The sequence below is a fragment of the Filicampus tigris genome, chromosome 9 (genome assembly GCF_054856515.1).
Source record: "Filicampus tigris isolate MCC_2025a chromosome 9, RoL_Ftig_1.0, whole genome shotgun sequence".
Lineage (NCBI taxonomy): Eukaryota > Metazoa > Chordata > Actinopteri > Syngnathiformes > Syngnathidae > Filicampus > Filicampus tigris.
In genome coordinates this window covers 13,296,858-13,320,923 of record NC_141225.1, presented here as the reverse complement: position 1 = coordinate 13,320,923, position 24,066 = coordinate 13,296,858, and the positions used below count along the sequence as shown (strand labels likewise).

General features: G+C 40.7%; 1 protein-coding gene across 1 annotated transcript in view; it reads right to left on the bottom strand.

The window, feature by feature from the left end:
* Positions 1-24,066, bottom strand: part of tex264a (testis expressed 264, ER-phagy receptor a) — a 57,757-nt gene that overhangs the window by 7,469 nt on the left and 26,222 nt on the right. The window contains exon 3 of the mRNA XM_086041722.1: positions 1,223-1,394. Within this exon, the coding sequence (XP_085897848.1) occupies positions 1,223-1,394 (172 nt within the window). The remainder of the gene's footprint in view (positions 1-1,222; positions 1,395-24,066) is intronic.

Genomic DNA, 24,066 nt, shown 5'->3' with positions numbered 1-24,066 from the left:
TTAAATGTCTTCAGTGATTTTATATTTCTATTGTGAAAGTGTGAATTATTGGAGGATGTCGTGTTGATATGTCTTGTCATATGTTACCAGCCAAGGGACTACGAATGTAAATTAGCTACTGGCGCATTTACGCAGTTATTGAACCTGGGTTCATTAATGTGCATTGTCCCTTTCAAATAAACAAAAATGAAATGAAAAATGTTGCCCATACTGATTTAAATTCAAGTTGCCAAATATTAGTAACTACAACACTTCAACTTTATTGCAATGTGATGAAAAGGTATTGTGACATAAATTATTGGTCAATCAAGACATGAGCTAGACCAACTAGTTTGCCCTCAATGTTCACTTTTCACCTTAACGATACAATTTGTGCATCTACTAAAAGATCACCAGATGTGTCATGGAATTATCCAATTTCACCTAATTGGTCTGAAAATTATTTATTTACCGTAAGTAATGTATCTTTGTTCATCTACTTATGCCCCCAACATGTAGTGACAGGCAGAATAAAATAAAAGCTCACAGCAGGAAGTTACAATTAACTAAATTGTATGGAACAGCATAAAATCTTTGTGCTCAACTAAAAAGGCCCATATTTCACAATAAGTAACTTTGTGAGTAAACTGACACAAGATCAGCATTATTTCAGTATATATCCTTTTTTTGTGACAATTTTGGTAGTGTGCCGTGAGATTTTTCTACGTAATATACTATGTGCTTTAGCTCAATATAGGCTGAGAAAAACACGTGCCGAGTTTTCAAACTTTCTCATTTGTTGACTGGTAGTGACAAAACACATGCAGAATGTAAACCTGCCATAATCTGTGCAGTCATTCAGAGACCCGAGCTATTTCCACAATTCACAAGGCCAGAGGGCAGCTCAGTCCTTCATTTAGTCATTTGTACTTGTTGACGGTTCATCTAGGCGTGGACGCATGATAGTCGCTAATTTCACATTGCGCTCCATCACACGTACTTGGCATGACAGAACAATTACAAACTCTCATCTATCGTCATGTCCTTGGTGATCATGGTGTCAAACGTGTTTTATGCGTTGTTGCAACGTGACACAAGCTGTCGTCACCACCAGAGCGCAATCAAACCTCAGTCACCAGCAATCAGATGTATGAGCTCTCAATGAAATAAATGAACCCTTCTCTCGGTACGCGGAATGACCAATATCATACACTTGACTTGTCTCCTATGAGTAAAATATTACCTGTGATGTCAGTTCCTCGGTCTTCATCAGACTCTTCCTCTTTCACTTCACCTTTGGCCTCATCCCTCATCTCGGGAACAAAGAAATCAGTCTGGCGAGACAGCGGCACCATATAATTGGTGACGAGCGAGTGACAAATCTCAATGTATGGGAAGGCCGACAGCTTCCTCTCCTGTCAACACGCAAGACAGAGAAAAAGGAAAAGTGGAAGATTAGATGTTAAGGTGTCAAACTGTCACATCATTGTTAGGAATACTATTACAACCAGAAGAGCATTAAATTGACCACGGTTCAGCCAAGGTGAAACTATTGAGAAAAGTACAAAATATATACATTGGTGATTGTTAAACAAAAATAGTGGAGCATTCTATGTTTGTTTCCAATCAGATTTTGCCAAAAAGCTGATAGCGGCCGTGATGGCCAGGACCAGCCCGGAAATACACTGGCCATTCAGGAAAATTCACATATTTTTCCCAAAATATCAGATGGCCATGCAACCCTGGCCTTAAACCTCCAAATAAATGTCACATATCCAGAATAATATTTGACTGAATGCCTTTGACAGATGGTAAAGTATATTTGACAGGATGGGAAGATCACATTGCGATACATGCACCCACTTTGCTGACATTATTATTAACAGTATGTCTTGGACACCGTTACTTGAAAAAATGTCCTCCCATGTGAGTTGATTAAAGTTTTATGTATGAGCCACATCTATGTGTCTACATTTGTACTCTCCAGTGTTATGTATGTAGAATGTGGGATGTTTATAAATATTAGACCATATTTTTATCTATAGAGGACATTAGCCATGCACATTTCGCCTTGGTGCTGTTAGTTCTCTGCTGAGAAGTGAACATTCTCCTGGATGAGGAAATGTTATCCTGCTTGGTTTGCAGAGTGGCGGCGGAATGGTTTAGTAGGAGACGCATGTAAAATGACAAGCCCGGCAAAACTATAAAACCTATGTTCCCTACATAGTGAGCAATGAGCACCACATTATTCAGTTCTTGCTTTTGCTATCCATGCTAGCAATAGCGCGCTAACTGGAATTTGTTTGCTAACTAACCAACATACCGGTATTTACATTTAACTAATAGTTTGACCTTGATTTTTTTTCCCATAGTATTGAATATTGTAAATTAATAGAATGTAAAGTTTGGCTAAAAGGCACATATGTACACTAGTTTAATTTTCATCATGTTAAACGAAACCCTTAATTGCAGTTAGCGCTTACCATTAAATGTAAGCATAGCTATATTCATGTTAGCAATACTATAATAAAGGGTCAACAAATTATTAACTTATTAAAAATGCCCAATACACATTAATTTGGATTCTTTGGCAAATGGCTTGAATCCCATCTATAATTCCTTTTGGAAATTATTGTAACGCTACATCAAAGCATATCCCCAGATACCATCAAACATACATGCACATATCACTGCTGTGACACGTCCATTAAGATGGTTTCATTATTTTGTAACCTTAAGTGTTGGACTGAGAATATCTGTAGATTAGCCCTCCATGCACTAATGAAACAATCGCGAAACACAAATGCATCAACACATGGAGCATTTAGTTATTTTTCATCTGTATACTCTCATAAGAGCAGTTTCCTAAGCACTCCAACTCATCTCTCTTGTGGGTTGTGCCTGCACTCTGGCCCACATGCATCACATTGATTACGCCCTTTGGATTGTGCAAAATAACACTGTTTATGTTCACGCTGGCCTGCCCCTCACTGTGTGAATGTTCACTGTTTTTAGGCAAAATGTTCCAAGGTGCAGCGTTGCCATGGCTGAGCAGCAGAAAAACAGCGCCTGGTCTATTCAGGGTGGACAGCAAGAGAGGCACGCTGGACGCTTTAAGCCACAGTCCCACGACGCACTTTCCACTGAGGTCAGCGTGATTTGGGCTGACTGATTGGTTTTAATCTAATCTCCTAGAAAATAAGACCGGAGGAGCTGGAATGAATCACCTGGCTTCCCTCACACTCACACAAAGGCCCTGCGGCTCGCTATGCAAATGAGATCCCATCTCCTTGAACCTGACTCCGTAATGAGTTGAAAAAAAATCAAGACAAAGACAATTGAATATATGGCACACGCACACAAACGCGAGAAAAGGCGAAGGCGTGCATCACGGCCAGTGACGCTTGTCTTATAAAAGCACTCACGTGATCATTATCAACATGTCCTCACATTGTAAGAGTCGTCGACCCTTGATCAGTGAGGGACTGCAGGTATTCATTCTAACCAACGACAACAGCAAATCATCTCAGCTATTAACACAACAGCAGCCTACAAGCGCTCCGACTCAGCATCACCTCCTATTGTCTTTGAGGGGAGGAAAACGCGGCAGGTGGCTCTGCGCCTCTGTGGTCTCCACAGCAGGACCTCGCATACGGACGATTGTATGCAACTCACATAGATGCCTCTGTGTCAGTTTTACAGCAATGCAGTGTTTCCAAACCTTTAATGAGGCACATATTTTACGTTAGAAAATGGGCCTGTTTGGTTAAATACAAAGCTTTCATTCTGTTGTATAAATGGCAACAGGTGGATAATTAGGTTAATTGTTCCATCTGCCATCTAGTGGAAGATTATTTCATTATTCGGCCTGTCACCATATGTTGCTAGGGTACCCTTCCGTCGTCCGTCATTCACCTTTTTTCCGGGTGTTAAAAAAATAGTAAATATAGGCCTTTCCGCCTCTAATTTCAACGGGCGTCAGTCGGAGAGTCCGACGAAACTTTCACTAGCATTTTACAGCAACTACGCTTAAGAACTGCTTTACTTCAACGTATTTCACAAAATAATTTCAGCTTGACCCTGACATTAAAGTGAAGGGCTTTAATGAGTTACTTCACTCCATGTTATTCATTTCATATGCCTTGTGACACTTTAGAGCACAAAGTCTTTATACTGAGACAGCAGCAACAAGAAAAATCCTGAGAACACAAACAGCATGCAGCCTTTATTAGAATGTTGTCCAAGTATTCAGTTGTGATTTAAATAGCAACAACCCTGTTTGCTTCACAGCATGTGGGATCCTTGCCATATTATTTGGAGAAAAATATTGTAGGCTGACAATTTGGATATGATTATGCTTAACTTTGCCCCTCCGCCATGTAAGCAAATCAGAGTTTCAGCAACTCAGAAAAACACAGCAAAGTCTAAGGTGGAGATTTCAACGCCCAGGTTGATTGAATATTGTGATTGTACAATAAATACGAAGATGACAATGCAATCAGTGCTGTGGTTGTGGCTTTGCTGACAGGGTATCAATTTGGAATATGTAGGCAGTCACCCGTTGGAATATCTTATGTCCAGTTAAAGTTGTAAAAATAGTATTGACATTTGCTTTTCAAGTCTCCTTTTCTGTCCGGCGAGGAACTAAACGTTAGCACAGAACCCTTATTCTTCAACTACAAATGTATTTTTTGCAGCAGCATAACAAAAGAAGAAAAGAACCATGCCTCATTTGCGCACATACATATTTCACTGACCAGTAATCTATACTTCTTCTCACCAAGGAGCAAGGAGATAGATTAACTGTCCTGCCGCAATCAAAGCCCGCCTCCAGCGTAAATGTTTTAATTATACGACAAGTGAGATGTTCCGTTTCTTCCCAGCCTCTCTTTTCTGGTTTCCGCCTGCATGCCGACTGTCTGATTGGGTGTCATCTACTTTCCGACAGCCTGTCATTAAGTCAACATGCATCCACTTAGCCTGCGTCTCCATATGGGAGCTGCTGGGATTGTTAACTGTTCCCCCTGCAGGACCATGAGACTCAATCTCCCTGTAGATACACAGCACTTAAAATCTGGGCCAACACTGAATTCACAATCTTTGGTATTAATTTTTCAATTGCTTGTTTGGAGGTTGCACATTAACAGACATACTTCATGTGAACTTTGACTGCAAGCGTATCATTTCAATAGATCGCCTTTTTTTCTGTCCCAGCGAATGAAAAATGCGTCTTGTTCTAAAGGCCAAGGCCTATATGCTATTGCTAGACATCAATTCTGAATGGGAGTAAATTGTATTAAGATTTGCAAATGGAGAAATCTCATTTGTAGTGTAGTATAGTACAGCATGTCATCGATTGATTTTTTTGAACGTTTTCGTACAAATCTGTTGGGTTGCACTGGAACAATTTAGTGGTTACTGATCCATTATCGATACTGCTGAAAGAGGAAGTCAACCCGAACATATTTTTTTCAAGAATATGTACTATGCAAGCCCACTAGTTGGAACAAGACATTCTGATAAATATTTCATTTGTGTAATAAGAGTTAATCCACCCGTTTTTCGCCATCTCAGAAGGTGGTCATTTTGTCACTTGTGTCGACTGAAAATTACATCACAACTGCTCAGGGCTCAGGTAACGACCAATTACGGCTGACCCGTTTTCTGAAGCTGAGCCGTGATTGGTCGTTACCTGAGCCCTGAGCAGTTGTGATGTCATTTTCAGTTGACAGAAAAGACAAAATGGAAGCCCTCTGAGATGGCTAAAATTGATCAGAATGCCATGTTTCAACTAGTGGGCCTGCTCGAAGGTGCCCGTACACTGCGGTCTCCTGTTTGGGAACATTCTAGCTTTCCTGTTAAAATCGCCGATGGGTAAAGGTCCGTGTATAAGTCCTAAAGTTTTATGCCGACATTGCTACATGAGATCGGCGGCTATGCTGTAGCTAGCATGTCTAACATAATAGCACTTAAAACGACATCATCCGACTTTGAATGTTTCTTAGACAAGGAAGCAAGCACTATTTTTAGCCAAACACAAAGTACAAGAGCTCTGGTCTTCGTTCTCCACTGCTTCTCTCGCTAGCCGTACGATGCATTCATGAACCTCGGAAACATCACAACTCAGCAAAACACAAATCCGACCACAACACAGATAACACAATTCGTTACAATATGCTGTTGAATATTCAAAGATATCAATGCCTAAAAAGTGTAAATAATTTCATAAAGACTTTAAAGTTACTGTATCTCATTATTAAAAAAGAGCTTTAATACAGTTACCAATAATTGTAATTGTTATTGTATGTATTTTTTTCCCATCACAAAAAGTGTATATGTAATGTAATGACAACTTGTCTTTAACTTGAATACTTAGATGTGTCATAGGCTGCTGAGTGTTTAGTGTCTTAATAATTTACTAAATAAAGGGATCTTTATTGTTGGTGTATTTTTTTATTCTGGTGTAATTTCTTAGAATGTCACTTGAATGGTTTGCTTTTATTTATTTTTCTAAAAAAACATGTACCATTTAATTGTCATCTTTTCAAAATAAACATTTTTTAAAAATCTGGGGTTGTTTGTACCGAAAATATACCGAACCGAAGTTTGCAAGAAACCGAACCAAAATGTGATTTAGCGTACCGTTACACCCCTAATATAGATAGATAGATGGATAGATGGATAGATAGATAGATAAGAGATTATATGCATTATTTATGCCTATGGCACTGGCCTCAGTGATGGAGATGTGAACCAACAGTATGATGGTATTATTTGTTGCTGATCCTAATTCTTATAAGTGGACCTGCAATAATTTGTTTTCGTTTTTCTTGTTTATGTTGTTCCCTTTTCGGTTGGATCAATGTTAAATGAACCAAGCAAACCACGTGAAAGACAATTTTTCCCAATAATTAGGGCTTTGTGAATCGTATCTATTGGCACTTTGTATAAAAAAAAACTACATGAGGCTGACAGATAGTGGCCATCAAAACGCTAGTATCGACGTAATGTGGAGATAAGCAAGGGAATGGCCACAAAAGCATGTGTATGAGCTAATTTAATGGACGAGAAGGCATGTCGTCTCACTTTCGTCCTGTCAAAAGCGAGCTTGACTCTTGTGCCTCTATTGTGCAGCTGACCTGATGAACCTCATTTCCCACTGAATCAATAAAAGTATTATGGCTCGCGGCGCGGCCTCTCAGGAAGTGTAACTGTTAGAATCAAATAATTGTTGGTGTTCTCAGGTGAGAGAATGCACGCTGCATTAAAGCTTGTTTAGTGATGCAGTCAAACCATGACTCTTGTTCTTTACAACTCAAGGGTATATATACTGAACGGGACATGTGTGTGATGGAGGATATGTGGGGGGGACATATACAAATGAAGGCGGGAGCTCTCGTGGGGCTTTGTAGTGTCTTTGACCTCGAGCAGCTGCTCTGTGAGTATGCAGCATCCCCGCCTCCAATAAAATTACCAATAGGAGTACACAAACAGAGTAGGTGATACCATAACAACATCGGATCTTGATTTACTGCAGCATCAAGTCATCACACCGACTACCAGCTTGAAAAAAAGATGTCAAGAAGCATTTTCACAGATATGTCCTTGCGTATGGGTGTGTTTGCTTCCTGGTCTTGGCCATTGCGCTGCGTTGCACTTGATGAGCTTGTTTTGGCTCACGGCCAAGAGATTAGCGCTAGGAGACATACAAGGATCGCACTCGCAAATGGACAAGAGTTGCCCAAAGAGCCATGATAAAAACAATAGCATCAGACATCAAACCTTGGCGAAGACGGCATTTGACTGCAGTAAATCTGATTTAAATAGAGTGGTGAATGTATTATTGTCAATACTATTAAATCCTTTGCTTGTCTGTACTAGTGATGTATTTCAAGGTAATGGTAGGTCACAAAGTGAATGCAGTGAAATAATTTTGCTGATGAATATTCTTAGCACCTGACATTCTAGAACAAAACGTGGCGCCATGGTGAAAAAAAATATCAATTCAATTCAAGTAGAAAAGAGCAAATGAAAATAAATTTCTTCGGTGATATAACAATTATGTTGGAAATAACAAAAAACAATTAGAAGATGACTGTTGTGTGTATGATGAAATTTGGATGGGGAGGCCTTGTGAAAGATGAGCGGATGACCGAGTGTTCATTCAGCCCCGTCGTCCCACTGACAACCTCCAACTAGCATGTGACTCACAGCAAAATGGAGACGCCGTGGCCCTTGGCAATGGATGTAGGCCTCTTCAATCACGAGGGTTACGTACAGAACACTCCAATCGCTTTCACACTGGCTTTCTCTGTAAATTGGTGAGTCAGAGGTGTAAAAGTAGAGCTGGCATTTAGTCGCCTGTTCCTTTCAGACAGAACTCGCTGAAGCAGGACATTGTTCACACAGCCGATATAGTTTCCTGAATTGTGCTTATTAGATGCGTGGCGATTTGAGAATGACGCCAAAAATTGACTTCAACACAAAGCGGCGTGGGTTGTGACTTTGTTTTTTTTTCCATCTTTGCACTCCACTGACACACTTGGCGGTCGGGCTGCACGATGTTGGAAAAAAATGACTTTGCGATTTTTTTGGGTGGGGGTTGCGATATATATCGCAATGTTAAAAATAGAATTTTCACCAGATGACTCGAATAGATTTGTTTGGGAATAATTTGGATAACTCACCATGACATCATTGTATTCATATGATATCGTTTAATCCAGACTAAGGGGGTTCATCTGTGAATGATGATTGCTGTATATAAAAGGGATCACAGAGGTCATGTCTCTGTAACATAATAGATTATTTAACATTGTATTTCACACTTCAATGTAAACAGCAGCAAAATATTAAACATATTTTAAACAAAAAAATAAAGTGCAGGTGCACTAGACCCTTGAGTCATTTAAAAAATAGAAGAAAATAAAAAAGCTCTAAAGCAGCAGCAGAGTTATAAAAACCTTTAAATTAAACTATAAAATATTTAAAAATTAAAAAGCAGGTGTACTAGCGCCTGAGTTGTTTACAAAAACATAACATTAAGATTAAAAAAACAACCTTTGTGAGAAACTGCAGCAAAATGCGAAAACAAATTAGAACAAAATTATTAAAACTTAAAGAGCAGGTGCATTAGTCCCCTGAGTTGTTCACAAAAATATAACAATAACTAAAACGGGCTGTAAAACATATTGCATCCGTGATTTGTCGGTGCTGTTTGGACTTATTATCATAAGGAGTTATGCCCGCGAAGGCGTCTTTGTAATTGTTTTTCGAGTAGATGAAGTTTCACCTCGGGTACCACTTCTTAGTTTGAACTGCTCATACAGGGGCTTGTGACGGCGATTGCAGCAACAACAGCGAGGCACTGTTGGCAAAGGATGTTTTGTATTTCTGAATCTTCCTTTTTATAGCCGAAATACTTTCATATTTTGGATGTTGACTTTCTTTTGGGGAATAAATCCACTGCCGCTTCTGCCGCTGTCGTCTCCTCGCCTGTTAGTGTCTTCACTGAGCAGAGAGCAGAGTGATGGGGGAGGGGCCAGTGACTGATTGGCAGGAAGGAGGGGGTGAGCGAGACAGGCTGTGTAAGAGCACGGAGTAACTTGCTGCTTTTTTGAAGCAAAACAAAAGTTTGCGTGTTCTAAGAAAAAAAAAAGTTAAAACATCGCACGTCCTGTGCTGTGACTATCACGCATGCGCACATTGCAATCGCGATGTTCAAAAGACACATCGTGCAGGCCTACTTGGCGGCATTCTATAGTACCTCTGAAGACAGCAAATTTGCGGGATGACTTCAACCTTCAATCCCTCATTGGTATTTTAGACAAACAACAACTAATCGCTAAAAAGGAAAGAAAAAGGAGGCTTACATGGTGACTGTAAGGGGCTTCATGCTCGCACACGGCAAACACACAAACACCTATTTTTAAGCCCCTTTGCACACAAAGAAGAAAATCACCTCAACTTTTTTCCTAGGTTTTGAGCCATGCGTCTTGTAGTCCGGTGCGGCTATTCTGTGGATTTTTCTTCCACCGCTCAAACCGGAATAACAGTACAATTCAATACAATACATTTGCCCAGCCATTAACTGGATGTGACTCCAGGTGGAGGAGTTCAACAGGCGAGGGCGCTATGTACTAGGTTATTGCATTAGGTGCTGTAATTCTTTGATTTCATGTTTTCCGAGAGGTCCCTGAAGTGCACATGAATGCGATTGGCTCATGTTACTTCTGTTGTTTCGATGTGAAATGCTATTGTTGATTTAGTACAGTTGGCAGCACGTCGTGTGTTAGATTGGCTGACTTTATTAACATAAAACAAGACAGGTGCATGTGTAGAATGTAGTAGAACAATAGATGGTGGAGTCTGCTGGACCTTAGCTGACCAACTGGAGCAGCAGCCGACAGTGAAATGACGATAAGTACTTGGTTCTGTTCCGTTTTAATCAGCAACGTTGCTGCAGTGTTAAAAGGCACTGTTAGGAAAGAATCTGGTCAGGTACATACATGTACATTTAAAGGTCATAATCGTTCTGTAAATGCAGTAAATATAAAGGTTTTCAACATAGATAGGTGCGGCTTATATAAAGGTGCGGCTTGTATACGTATTTTTTCTTTTTATTTATTTATTTTTTTTAAATTCTAAAAATAGAGTGGGTGCGGCTTATATAACAGTGCAGCATATAGCCCGGAAAATACACTACTCAAGATGGTGGTGACAATTGGTGACGGCCCCCCTGAGTTCAACCAACCCCCCACTCCTACCCAAGTCTGTTTACTCCCAGCACGCAATGTCGGCCACAGACTCCACTCTCCTCGCACCCCATGACCTCCTCTCCCCCTTTTGGTATATGTGGAAAGAGACAAAACACTGCTTCACACACCTCAGCAGAGGTGTCCAATTTGGACTCTCCCTTGTGGTCACACACTTCCCCGGAACAGAGTATTTTCATTCTGCTTGCAATCGTGCTATTTTTTTTTTTTTTACATCCGTCCTCAGCAAGCCCAGGCTATGTCTATTTCCTTTGTGGAAAAAGATGAGTCTAGGTGGGAATAACAGCGGGCTAAGGGCTGAGAATGGCTGTGCTATATAAAAGCGGTGGAGCTTTAAGACTGGAAAAAAAAGGCATTCTGGGGTGAGGGGGTGCTGTTGCAGCCTCTCCATGCACCCATGCAATCAATACATGCAGACTTGATTAGCTACTGTCCAAGTGTATTGTCTGCGTCAGCAGTGGCTGCAGCCTCCAGAGGTACTCTCCCATCGATCCGGCGAGCTGGCAGCCGGTGAGGGGCCCTAAGAGCTTCACCTGGGAGCGTTTTGACATGCAGAAATGAGTATTAAAATGGAAACTGACAAATATCAAAGTAATATGCTTTGGTGATCCTTAACCTGCCTGCCAATCTGCCTCTGGAATATGAAGGATCATTTGTGACCACTGGGAGGTGCGATCAAATGCTGACTGCTGCTAACTGGCTGCAGGTGCCAACTGTAATGAAGACATTACCTGATAGCAACCCCTTTATAGAATATTCAAGGGCCACTTGTCACATCCTCACAGGTCTTGATTATTCAAAATTGATCAGCAGCTCGCAAAATCACACAAAAAAAATAGAAGTAGAGTGGTGCCTTGAGAAATTAGTTGTTTTTTTTGTTCCATAAACCCGCTCATATCGCGTATCGTATCGTAAATCATCTTTCCCTATTGACGTTATGGAAATGCCATTAATACGTTCCAATCCCTCCCCTAAAAAGGAAAAATTGCAACCTATAAGCTGTCAACATTTGTTGTTTCACCATTTGTTTTCAAATACCCGTTGCTTGAAGTGTTGTTAAACCGCAACTATTGATGCTAACTCTCAATGGCATTTTCCATTTGTTAGCATTAAGCTAGCCGGGAACGTAGTTTGCTTGTTTAAAACACGCATGTAATTCTCTTTGTTTTACATTTTTTTGACAGTAAGCTCCAACAGAGTGGCATTAAAAGTGGTGTGAAACCTCTTTTTGATTAAATATTCACTCTTTGACTAACTGCTACTTATTGTGGAGGTGAAATAAATGTATTGCCACCATACAGCACTTGTATCTCAAGTTTGCGCTCGCAAATCAAAGCAAACAATAAAATCAAATTGGCCGAATGAGGGCTTGTATCTCAAAAAACTTTGTCATTTGTTTCTCAAGGTGCTTGACCACAATTTATACCTCACATCCTCTGGAGCACATCTAGAGAGCAGTTGCTCCACTTGCTGATGAAATAAAATGAAATCTTCTAATAAAAGAAAAAAACCCTTGCATTTTGGCAACTTTGTGCTTTTAGAATGTTAGAATTTTACATTGTGGGACTGATCATCCAATATATTTTACAATGATGCCGGGACTGATCTGACAGGGACTAGGAAGTCAAAGCCATCCTACCCGGGATAATAGTAACTTTTTTTTTTGCTTGGACTTAAAAGTGGAAAACTCATTTTCCCTCCACATTTTAAAAAAATGACGGTTACTGCAGTGTCCTTACATGAAGAGTCTTTGGTAAACATTCCTTTAAAACTGAGCAAAGAGAATCTTAAGAGCAGCAACAAACTTACCGTGTGTGTGTGTGTGCGCGTGAGAGTTTGTGTGTGTTTACGCCTGCCTTGTGCTTACCTATGCCTTGTAATCCTCAATTACCTCGTGTATTTAACCTTTAATCTCATACCGTCCTCGTTGCCAGTTTGTTGTACCTTGTCGGCACATTCCAGCATTCCTTGTTCTCTCCAGACTCAAGAGTGAGCTTCAACCCCGTTTGATAAACGACCTTATCCTTTTGGATACCGTTGCCTTCGCTGACTGCCAACCCGTGGACCGAACCCAACCTGCTTATTAAAGAGTGTGCTTGTTTTTGGAACCGTCTTCTGCTTTTACTTGCCATACTGTCCGTGACAATGTTGATCGTGACCAAAGCCAGTGGAGAAGTTTGCAGCCAATTAGTGCTTGGAAATTGTTGAAAAGGCGGTGTGAAGAAGACAGAATATTGCTCGTCTGCATGAATACGAGTCAGGTTTCAGTTTAAACAGGCAGACAGATTGCCTACTTTAATTGAGATGTTAATCTGAGAGTCTAAGGTGTGAGGTATTCACGTGGTTACTCTAATGAGATACAATTAGTAAGAGAAGTGGACAGTGGCTGGGAGATTGGGGAAAGTTGACTTTATTCCTTCTCATGCAGGCCTCTAATGGTCGGCCCATTCAAACGCAAGCCATAATGAGTCTCAATGCACCGCGGCGTCAAACCCGGAGGAGCTGTGTGGTAGCGAGGAACTGGCCGTGAATCATTGCTCATCTGTCAGGCGAGGAGCATTTAAATTTTGTGAAATTGCATTGGTATAATGAAGCCCCGATCATTATTATCAGACTTGTGTCCGCGTCCCCTTGTGGATCTTTACCGTGCCAATCAATCATGCTTTAAAAGTGCAAAAATCTGTGATTAATGCGGCCGCGACACTAACTCAAACTGTCTGTTTGGAAAGATGGAGCTAAAGAATTTGATGACAGACACATGGTTGAAGCAAAGAACTGTGATTAAAAGACTGACAAAGGAGAGAAATGCGGTAATGAGCGATGAAAAGGAATAATAAGCAGAGACAAAGCAATGTCGTCTGCAGGATCACAAGAAATCATTAAACAGATGAAAGTCCAGGAGCTATGTGGCACTACCTCCATAAGGCATTATTTACAGTAGGAAGTACATAAAAGTATATAGTGTATCAATCCATTGGTGAGGTCAGATGCCACTGATGTTTGCTCCCTGTTGTAGTTATGTTCTAGATGGGATTATTCATCATCACCAGGCTTACTGAATAACAAATCCTAAAAGGCCACAAAGTTTTAGTCAAAGGTCCACTTACTGGGGTCAGTCAGGCCACATACGCTAATATGGAATATTCAAAACAAGTCTTCCTTCCATTCAAAACAACAAAAATACAAACATTGTCATTTTCGTTTTGACATGAGTTAACATGGTTGAACAAAACAGAGAGGGATTTGCTTAACTTTTGCGATCATTTCCTCATTTTGTTTTCCTTCAAACAATGTGTTCGTCACTTCAGTCATGCATTCTTTTATTTGTGGTTTATGGTTTCTTGTGCTGCACTCTGTTGCTTTTTATCGTGTTACAGGTGACAAGAATCCTGTTTGCAGTTTGACATGACAATTTCAGTGCATTTATGTTTGTTGTCAAATTCCTGTGCTTTGGCCCATATTGCCATTTCAAGTGATGACAGCTATATTGTCTAGCATGTCATTGTCCACTTTTTTTTTTTTGGTAACAATACTGGAACATACCATTTTCGTATATTACAGGCTGCTAAAGCCGGCAAAGTGTCAACAATATGAACCCTGCTACAAAAACAAAAGTGAAAGTTAAAACTTGCCCTTACAGCAGTGAACTGAGTGACCCAGTAACAGGCTGTCTGTGTATTGTTGCCATGGAGACCAGTCTGGGGAAGCACATGCTGAGACAACCAAAATACATGCAACATTTTCATGTTGCCAACCTTGCGCCAAGTCTCCGCAAAACGGCCCCACACCGTAGCGGCACATCACAATGGGTTGGTCAACACAGCGCTGGTCGGGCTACGTAAAATGTGGGGGGAAAAAAAGCTTTGACAGTTCAGGAGCCACAAAAAGGCTGCCGGCGGGACCAAACCTATCCAAGCATTCCTTGATGGCAAGAGTAATGTAAATACCTAATTATTGTATAGCGTAAAGGCAAATACAGATTTAGTTCAGTTGGTGACTCAGTTCATCTGCATCAGCCAACTGAACCGTGATCAAAAATATAAGCGTAGTAAAATTGATGCTTGGTTCTATTACAATACAATACATTTTCTGCCAATTGAAACTCAAGAATAAAAATGAAATAAAAAGGACCTAATTTTGTTGAAATGAACAGAAGCAGACTGGATGAAACTAACACAGTGTGTCATTGGCTGGAACGGACAAATGGACGCACACATCATTGTGGAGTGATCACATCAGCGTCCACTTAGTATTAGCTCCTGTTTAATAATGCAAAGGGGACATTTAAAAGTTAAAAAGTTAAAAAGTATTTACACAGTAATTCTTCTGAGAGACTGTGTTTATCTGTTGCTGTTTTGGTTAGCAACACAGTTCACATGGGCTAAATCTTTCATTTAAACAATAGCGTCTGAGGTGTGTTACAGTAACAATGCTTTGCATCTATTTGGGGTGAGGCATTTATTTGCTGGTGGAAATATATACAGACAGTGAAGCCCTGCGTACTCACAGTTTGGCAGCCTCACCTATTTGTGGATTTTTTTATTTTCAAAATTAAAAAAAAAAAAAAAAAAAAAAAAATTCATGGGAAATGCTTATTGGCAGTGTATACCTACTTATTCAATAAGTTCATTAAATTCCCTCCCCCCTCCCAATATAATTATAATGGCCGTCAATTGTTTTGTGTATTTTCACTATCCGTGGGGGATAGGGTCCGGACCGGCCTGCAGGGGTCCACCAAACCTAATTTTTGTTTTGTTTTGATACCAACATTTTTTTCCATTCCATGTTAAAGTCAGTGACCAGAGCCGCCTTTAAATCGCAGGCCACTTATTAAAGCCCTGACAGCATGGTGTTAATGACAGCCTAATGGTTACAATTAACACCTTCTGCTAACAGATTTCAGGTTAGCCAAATTACTAGGCTACAAGGATGCAGTATGTGAGAGATACAGCAACGGATGAAGAATAAATGAAGGATGCAAATGTTGGCTTGAGCTCAAAGACATTTGTACATCTCAGTGTTTCACTAGGTCTCAACAATACATATGGCAAACCAGAGGTAAGTAGGTATGTATACATGAATACAAGGCACATTTACAGTATTTTATTAGCATATACGAATGCCATAATAATCTCGATTGGATGTGCAACTACCCACTTAACCAGAGGGATGGTAGAGGCAAGTAAATTGCAACAGGAGTGACAAAAAGTTTGTTTCTCCATGCTTTGAATCAAGTTTTCACATCATTGTCGCAGCTTCTTGCTTCCCCCTTAGGCAAAAAAGCAGATCCAATTTTCTGTGTATAGTTTCTATAAATATCTGCGACCATAATTCCATTTGTTCAACCAACTTGGTTGATGGTTGGTCTTTCAATGCAAGTCTCCTATTAATAATAATTAAAAAAAAAAGAAAAAGCATTTGCCCCCAGGTTAACATCATCCTGTTAATTGGATTTGTGACAGAAACATAAATATCTTACTGAGATGATTCACAAGCATCGTTGAATGCTAAGCGCATCTAAGCTGTACACAAAAAAAAAACCCTCTTGAGTAGAGGCTCTTGAAAACAAACAAATATAATATTTTTCATTTACTATTTCACCATCACAGTAAGGGACAAACTCTTTGAAATAATTGGATTGCTGCTGATTGCCAACATATTTTAACTAGGCTGCAGAGTCAACTGAAACTGAATACCTAACATAATTTCTAGCACACTGAATACCTAACATAATTTTTAACAATCTTTTGGTAGCTACATTTCACCACAAGACACTAAATCACCAGGCGTGACTTGTGTCTGGGAACATTTACAAAATACAAACGCGCTCATTTGAATGCAGTCATTCCCAAACGAGCTGACAGCTCAGCCGCTCATGGGCAGAGGAACGTATACAGCATATGCAAATAAATGAGCTGAGGAAGGAAATGTTAATTTGTCCCTCGTTTGCCACATGAAAACTAGCGCAACTATTTATCTTCATTTTCAGCCTAATATGAAAAAGTTCCCGCAGACGTGAAGATATGGAGAAAAATCAGCTGCCAACGAGTCTCGGGGGAATGAGGCTCCATATGAAAGCATTCCTCATAGCTGATCTTGTGCTGGTGAGAGGAGGCCCGTGAATGAAAGCGCAGCAGATTGCCGCGTGTTCAAAGACCGAAGCGTACCGCACTCCTCCTCGCCGCCTGATTAAAAGTCAAGTTGCAGCGACGAGCCACATCACATGCCCGTGCATACCTGCGCACACGCGCGTCTTACAACGTGATGGGCTCTTCTGAAAGCCAATTGCAAATTTCAACTCCACGAGTGGAGGTGCCAAGAAAAAACTATTTATAGCGCATTTGCTTCAATTAACAGTCACGTGCAGAAGCAACACAATCATTCAACAACAAATTCAAGCAATGTTTCGGTCTAATCGCTGACATACCTTTATCAGAAACCTCATTAAGTACTTATGTACAATCCAATAAGACCCAATTCAAGAGCTCTAAACTGCCTTTACAGCGATAACAAGAGTAAGGGCATACGTTTCCATTAAGGCAGAAAAACATCACCTGATACTGGACCTGATAATGCTAAAATCCTCCCGCCGAGTTTAATGGCCAATTGAAAATGTGTTCTGTTGATAATAAAGTCAAAAACCCAGAACAATACTGTAACATTTCGACAGTTCCACTCTCATCCTGTCCCTACTGTGCATTACAAAGTGGCTGGTAACAGTCACACCACTAAAGGAGGATAAGACATGGAGACTCTTTTCTTCCGAAAAATTGGTGGCGGGGTTGAACAGTCACAGAAATGTAATCATAGCATATATTTATAAACAGGCAAACATGAATATGATTATGATGCATGTAGTTTTCCTATCAGCAGTCCCCAACCACCAGACCACAGAGCACCATTTGGTACCGCACAAAGAGACACTGACAACATAAATATTTGATTGATTATGCGAGTCGGAAAAAAACTTCAAACCTCAAAACTCGTGTCTGCGAAGTGAAAAAAGTAATCCCGCAAGCTAGCAAAATGGAGTACTTCACTATCACTAACAGTATTTCATGAAACTGTGTCCTGTGAGTTCATAGCGTACATGATCAAATGTACCGATTCCACACCATTCGACAATATGCTGAATGAATACAACAGTGTTTCATCCAATTAGGTGGACACAGAAGAGTCCACAGACCGTACGGCAGGGCAGAAAAGAGGAGGAGGCTGTCCAGTGGTCCACATGGCAAAATGAACTCTTCAGTCCTCATGCGCATTCGCTCCTCTTCATTGCACTCGGGTGCTTCCCATCACGTCCTACTCGCCACAGCGCTCAGCGGCGAGATGTTTGTGGGATTCTCACACTGGGCCTTGCGCTGCCTTGCTCCTCTGAGCGACGGCTTGGAGAATGGCATTAATATATGCAACAGCCCCGCTTGCCGTCTCCTGTCAGTTGTCATTGATGAGGAGGCTCCGGTCAGATGTGTTATAAAGACAAAGGCTGTGAGTGGCACATGAAGGCCTTTTCGTCCTCTTAAAGCGGAAATCAACCCAAACATATTTTTTTCAGGGGTATGTTTTATGCAGGCCCGCTAGTCGAAACACGGCATTTTGATTAATATTGCGTTTGTGGAATATGAGTTAAGCAGCAAACTCCACCCGGTTTTAGCCATCTCAGGGGGGGCGGCCATTTTGTCACTTCAGTTGACTGAAAATGACATCACAACTTCTCAGGGCTCAGGTAACGACCAATAACGGCTAAGCTTCAGAAAACAGGTCAGCAGGCTACCAACAATTTTGTGTGTAGCTCCCGCCCAAATATTTTCCAATAAAAACACCCATGAAGATGTCATGAATGCTTTGTATTCATGCATGCAGCATCTGTTAGTCGCGCTTGTGTGATCCCGATGCCAAGCACGTCACTTTTAAGCGTCACTTGCAGGGGCGGAGCGTAGGTATCAGCACAGAGGGGGCGGAGCATTCTCAATGGGCCCTTATGAAAAGTCACTTTACCACGGTACTGGGCTGCGGGCCGCGTCTGTAATTTTCTCACAAACAACCTTAACAAACAAGTTTATATTGATGAATAAATGCTTTCAAACACTATAAAGAGGAAATATGGGACAACTTATGTACAATTGTTCTAACAGCATCCTACAAAACGGGGACCTATCATGCGCCCTGTGAGCTTGTGGGCCCTGGGGCGACCGCTCCCTTGACCGCTCCCTTGACCCCCCCCCCCCCCCCCCCGCTCTGCGCTGCTGGTCACTTGTGATTGTTAAGGATTAAACAGATCTATGAGGAGGGTGGAGGGCAGTGGGTGTGTCAAAGTATGAAGAACGATACCACATTACTCTTCCCACAGGCACACCATCAAATGCAGATGACATGGCTGAGGGCCACGTCAATAAATACACTTTCTTTTGACATATCAATGTAAGCCTTAGGCTGGGCGATTGGTGCAGAATTTTTAAGAAAACTATGAATATAAATGAATGGAATCCAAAACACCTTGGACTCTCTATAAGCAGTAGAATTCAGTTAAGTTTGTTATAATGAAAGGACATTTTTTCTTTGCAATTCCATTCTAAAATGTTTTAAAAGGTATTGATAACAGTCCTGGATCACTGTTCTTATCTGTGGGATGAACTCAATTGAACCATAGTCGACATATGGCAACATTTTTTCATTGAAATATCTAAAACGCATTTTACAAGATATTGGCTAATGTGAATTGCCCTTTTATGGTTACAGTTAAGAACTCCTTCATATACTTGATCAAAGTAAAACCACTGGCTTGATCTCTACCTTGATGAATCCTGCAGGCCACAACACAAAGAAGGGATGATCCCAAGATTTAAATTGTCTCCTCAAGAAAAAGACATTTCAAACAGCCCATTCTTACGGTGTGAATTTAATGGTCCAGAATATTAGATCATAGAAGTGCAAGGTGCTGCATCCTCTCAATAGAACATATAGAAGCATCAATGTGATGCAGCTATGGGCCTCGGTCTCAGACATGCTAATGTGACATTTGGCTTCCAAAGTGAATGTGACAAGGCGAGGTGGAAAAGGACATAGGGCAGACCGGGACCTGTATTATCATGGTATTCACTACATCCTTCCTTTTGCTCAGTCATTGCATTTGTGGTCAGTTACAATGAAATTGGTGATGAGGTTGTGGAATTCATAGTTCAACCACAATTTTTCAGAACAATATTACTCTAAATGCTGCTAAAATGCTTCTTCTGCACACCTCATAAAACTTCAGCTCTGTGACCATATAAAGCACAGGTGTCAAACTGATCTCTGCTAAAATCTGTAACAAAATTCAGAACGATCATCTGTGATAAAAAAAAAAAATAAGTGGGATCTTGCACCAAACGTTTTGTTACCCTTTTCACAGTAACTTGAACAATTATTGAGCAAAAACTAATAATACGATGAGACGATTAATCATTCATTTGGTTTTACCGTCGTAACGGTCCTCTGAGGCCCATGACAAAAATGAGTTTGAAACCCCCGATATAAAGGATTAACTCCACAAGTGTGAATTGTGATTCCGCCACAGAAAGGTGATGACATCCACAGAACAGTAAATTTAAGTTACTGCAATGTAGGTAAGCTGTAACACCTCTCTGGCCTGGCCGCGTGGAATCATAATTCTAAGAAAACAATAAATGGGCATCAATAAAAGAACAAAGTTAGCTCTGTTTAGCACTGATGTGAAGAGACTGGCCTCCCTGACATCAACGGTAATACCCCTACAGAGGTGGGAAGGGCAGTAAAAATTGCACTCAATTTTATGAGCATCTGTCGGACCCTGAAATGGATTCCTTCGATTTCCAATATTTATAAATTTGAAAATATAGTTCGGCATCCTTGAAAGTATCGTTTCATATTAGAGATTCCTTCACCTTCAGCTCCTCTGAAACCCTTCTGAGGATAAGCGCGAGAGAAAATGCATGGAAGAAGGGGACAAAATCAGAATCACTACCACACCCTGACTATGTTTAGTGTGAACCTTTGTTCAACCTGCTTTAAAATCAGTAAAAAACTCATGAGGACTTCACCACAGGAGGCGTTTAGGAATGGATAGTGCCTCTGTCAGTTTTTAACTTATTGATCACCCTTCTAAATGCAATCCCCAACTTCCTCCACCGCGCCATTCCTGCTCAGCCGATGGCAACATTAATCCCAATCTGCAGCGTCTGCCGTAATGCACACAGCATTAGCTACAGCGTGATCAAATTAAGACGCAGCGCGTTTCACCCACCTCTGCAATCAGTGCCACTTTCCGATGGAAACGACTACACGCTTACAATCAATTTGCCCGGCTAATCTAATGGAGTCGCTCGCAAGCATTTCAGTGCCTTGTTTGATTTCTTACACGGGATAATATGACAAATAAGATCAGCGGCAATACTGACACACATAGTGGTCGCACATCTTGGAACCTCATTTCCATGCATTTGTGTCCACCACACACGCCCACGATTAAAGCATGCTTCATTCTATCCTAAAATGTATTTGCCACAAGCATGTACAGAATGTGCAAAGACCTGACACTTCAGTCCCGCAGTCTTTTAATCAACACCCATTATCTCTCCCAACATGACTTTAGCAGCTTCATAAGCAGATGAGATGTGAGACTTGCGTCACAGCGAGACAGACGGGGAGCTCGCACTAGGACCGGCACCAAATTCATAGCAATATATGACACGTACACCTCCTATCCTTCTGGACATTGACAATTTATTTATTTCAGTAAATTATATAAGAACGATATATATATATATATATACACACATCCTACATTGAGGATGCTAAATTTCGATTATAGTGGGCACCTTCTTTTTATCATGTGTGACAATTAAGAATGCTACAATGTTACTCACAACATTGCCTGGAGTTATTTCCGTCTGGAAAACAATGGTTCAACTGTTCACCTTGGTCAAGAAATGCAAGTAAAACTGGCAACGCCCCATTTTAAAGCATTTATTACATTTGCTTTTTTTTCCCCCCCATTGATAAGATTGAGTATAATGGCAATTCCATTTTATATTGATTTCCTGCTTTGATCATTAATCAGTGCAAATATTTATCCGCGTGGATCTCCAACATGCATCCCACAGGGAGGGAGACAATAAACAGAATCAATATTTGCACCCATGCACCATTTCTCCAGGCAGTACAGCACAGCACAAGTCACTGATGGCTCAGCTCTTTTAATGAGGACTGTGGCCTTAACACATACGGTAGATTGTTCCCACTGCAGCTCCCGGATGTTGCTGTTGTGACATGCTCTCAGAGCGCATCTCCATAGGGACAAGCCCAAAAAAGGCATCCATACACATACACAATTGCCTGTGCATACAAAAGTGTTGTTTTTAAAATATCAGGTCCTCTATTTCGAAACATGAATTTGCCTTCATAAAAGCACTTGATGGATCCTGTTTAAGGTGTGCAACAGTGCTAAAATGTTAGTGTGCAACAGTGCTAAAATGTTAGGAAGTACACAAAATCTGGCAGTGCAGTGCCCACGCTGGCTGTGGATATATATATTTTTTTTTTTTGCCTCGCGCATTCAGCTCCAAACAAGCTTTCCAAGCAGACAACCACAGTCGGAGCAGAAACTTGACATCAAAGTCATCCATGAACATGAATTTAGTTTCAAACTATGCTGTGCATATAAATAAAATAGTCTGAGTTGTTTTCTGTGAGGAGTTCTGTTGATCTTGCCAAATAAGACATGAAGTGAGGTGTGAGGTGACCTCGCAATTGACGGGGTGTGTGTGATTGTGGATGTCGGTTGTGCAGTAAATCGGTGCACTTGTTAGGATGTCTAGTTGAAACCCTGTTATAATTATGTACAGTGGTGTCATTATTTGCTGATTTTTGCTATTGCCGGGCTTCATCCCCATATCTGCAAATAGCGGGGGTCCACTGTACAATAATGCGGTGAATAGTGAAAAATCATGAGTAGATGACACCCTCTCAAAATGTATTTCAGAATGGCCTCTATTAATAATTTAAACCATAACTATATGATCCAAAACAGTGTAACATGATTTCAAAGTCATTTTACATTCATTTTAAAAATAAATGGCTGAGTTTATTTGATTTTCAAAAAATAACAGGTGCGTGTACATGCGGTAAAGACTCTCCACTAACAACCCAGGCTAAATTTAGCTCTGCCCGAAAATACAAACATCTTCCTCTCAGCCAGGATGTATCACTTCAACCTTGACACGATAACTACTGTTCTATTAGTGGTGGCTGTGGAGCTATCTTAGGGCACTACTGAAGGGGAACAAATACATACGAATACGGGAGTCTTTCAGGGAAAAGCTGAGGATACAGAAAAAATAAATTAATAGGTGAATTAGTGAATAGTGAACCACAAAAAGGGCGTTTCTGAATAGTGCTGTCTTGCGATACAAGTGACACCACATGAGTTTTTTTTAAGATACAAGTCATCATCCATTTTGAGTTACAAGTGTGGATATGGAAAGAATTAAAGTTGCATATAAATACACCAGAGTGCATAGTCACTTTAGTAGCCCAGAAATCATTGAGCATAGTATTGTCTTATCAATATTTGCCTGTAGTCCATCATTGTCAATAATGGGAAGTAAACACGTGTTCTGATTGGACATCTTGAAGTCTGCATAAGGAGCAGACTTATTTCATTTTTGTTTGTGTTCATTAAACTTATCCATTAATCAACCGTTACTCTCTAGCTAAAGGAGGTCATTTTTGCTGTGTTATTTGATGTCTTATGACAGCAATGGACTGAAGTAACCAAAGTAATCATTTGGATGATTTCTCCAAAAGACTAGATATGTAATCATAATCAACACTACATCATTATTCAACTGCACGGCCCTCCCTCTAAAAGCTGCGCGAAGTCGCATGTGTAAAAAGGATAAATGCTACATAGTGAGAGCAGTAAATTTGCATAATTTACAAGGCAGCCATAAAACTGGGAAGCATAGAGAGCATACGGCTGACAGGCAGTCATAAACAAAACCCCATCATGACACTCATGTTGTTCTGCTCTCTAGTTGCCGGCTTAGGCTGCTTGTTATCACAGTGTGATTAAAACGCACTAAGTTATGGCCAGAGGTGTGGTGGCCATCGGGAATGTCGGGAGATTCCCAAACGGCCGGTCTATTGCCGGCCAAATTTGAAGCGAATCAGGGCCGGTCCCCAACGACACCTCCCCCCCTTCAAAATAGGTTTTGCATATTCTCATACAAGCCACATTATTAATTATACATTATCTAACCCTTTGTGGAGGTTCATCAACCAATTCTGGATT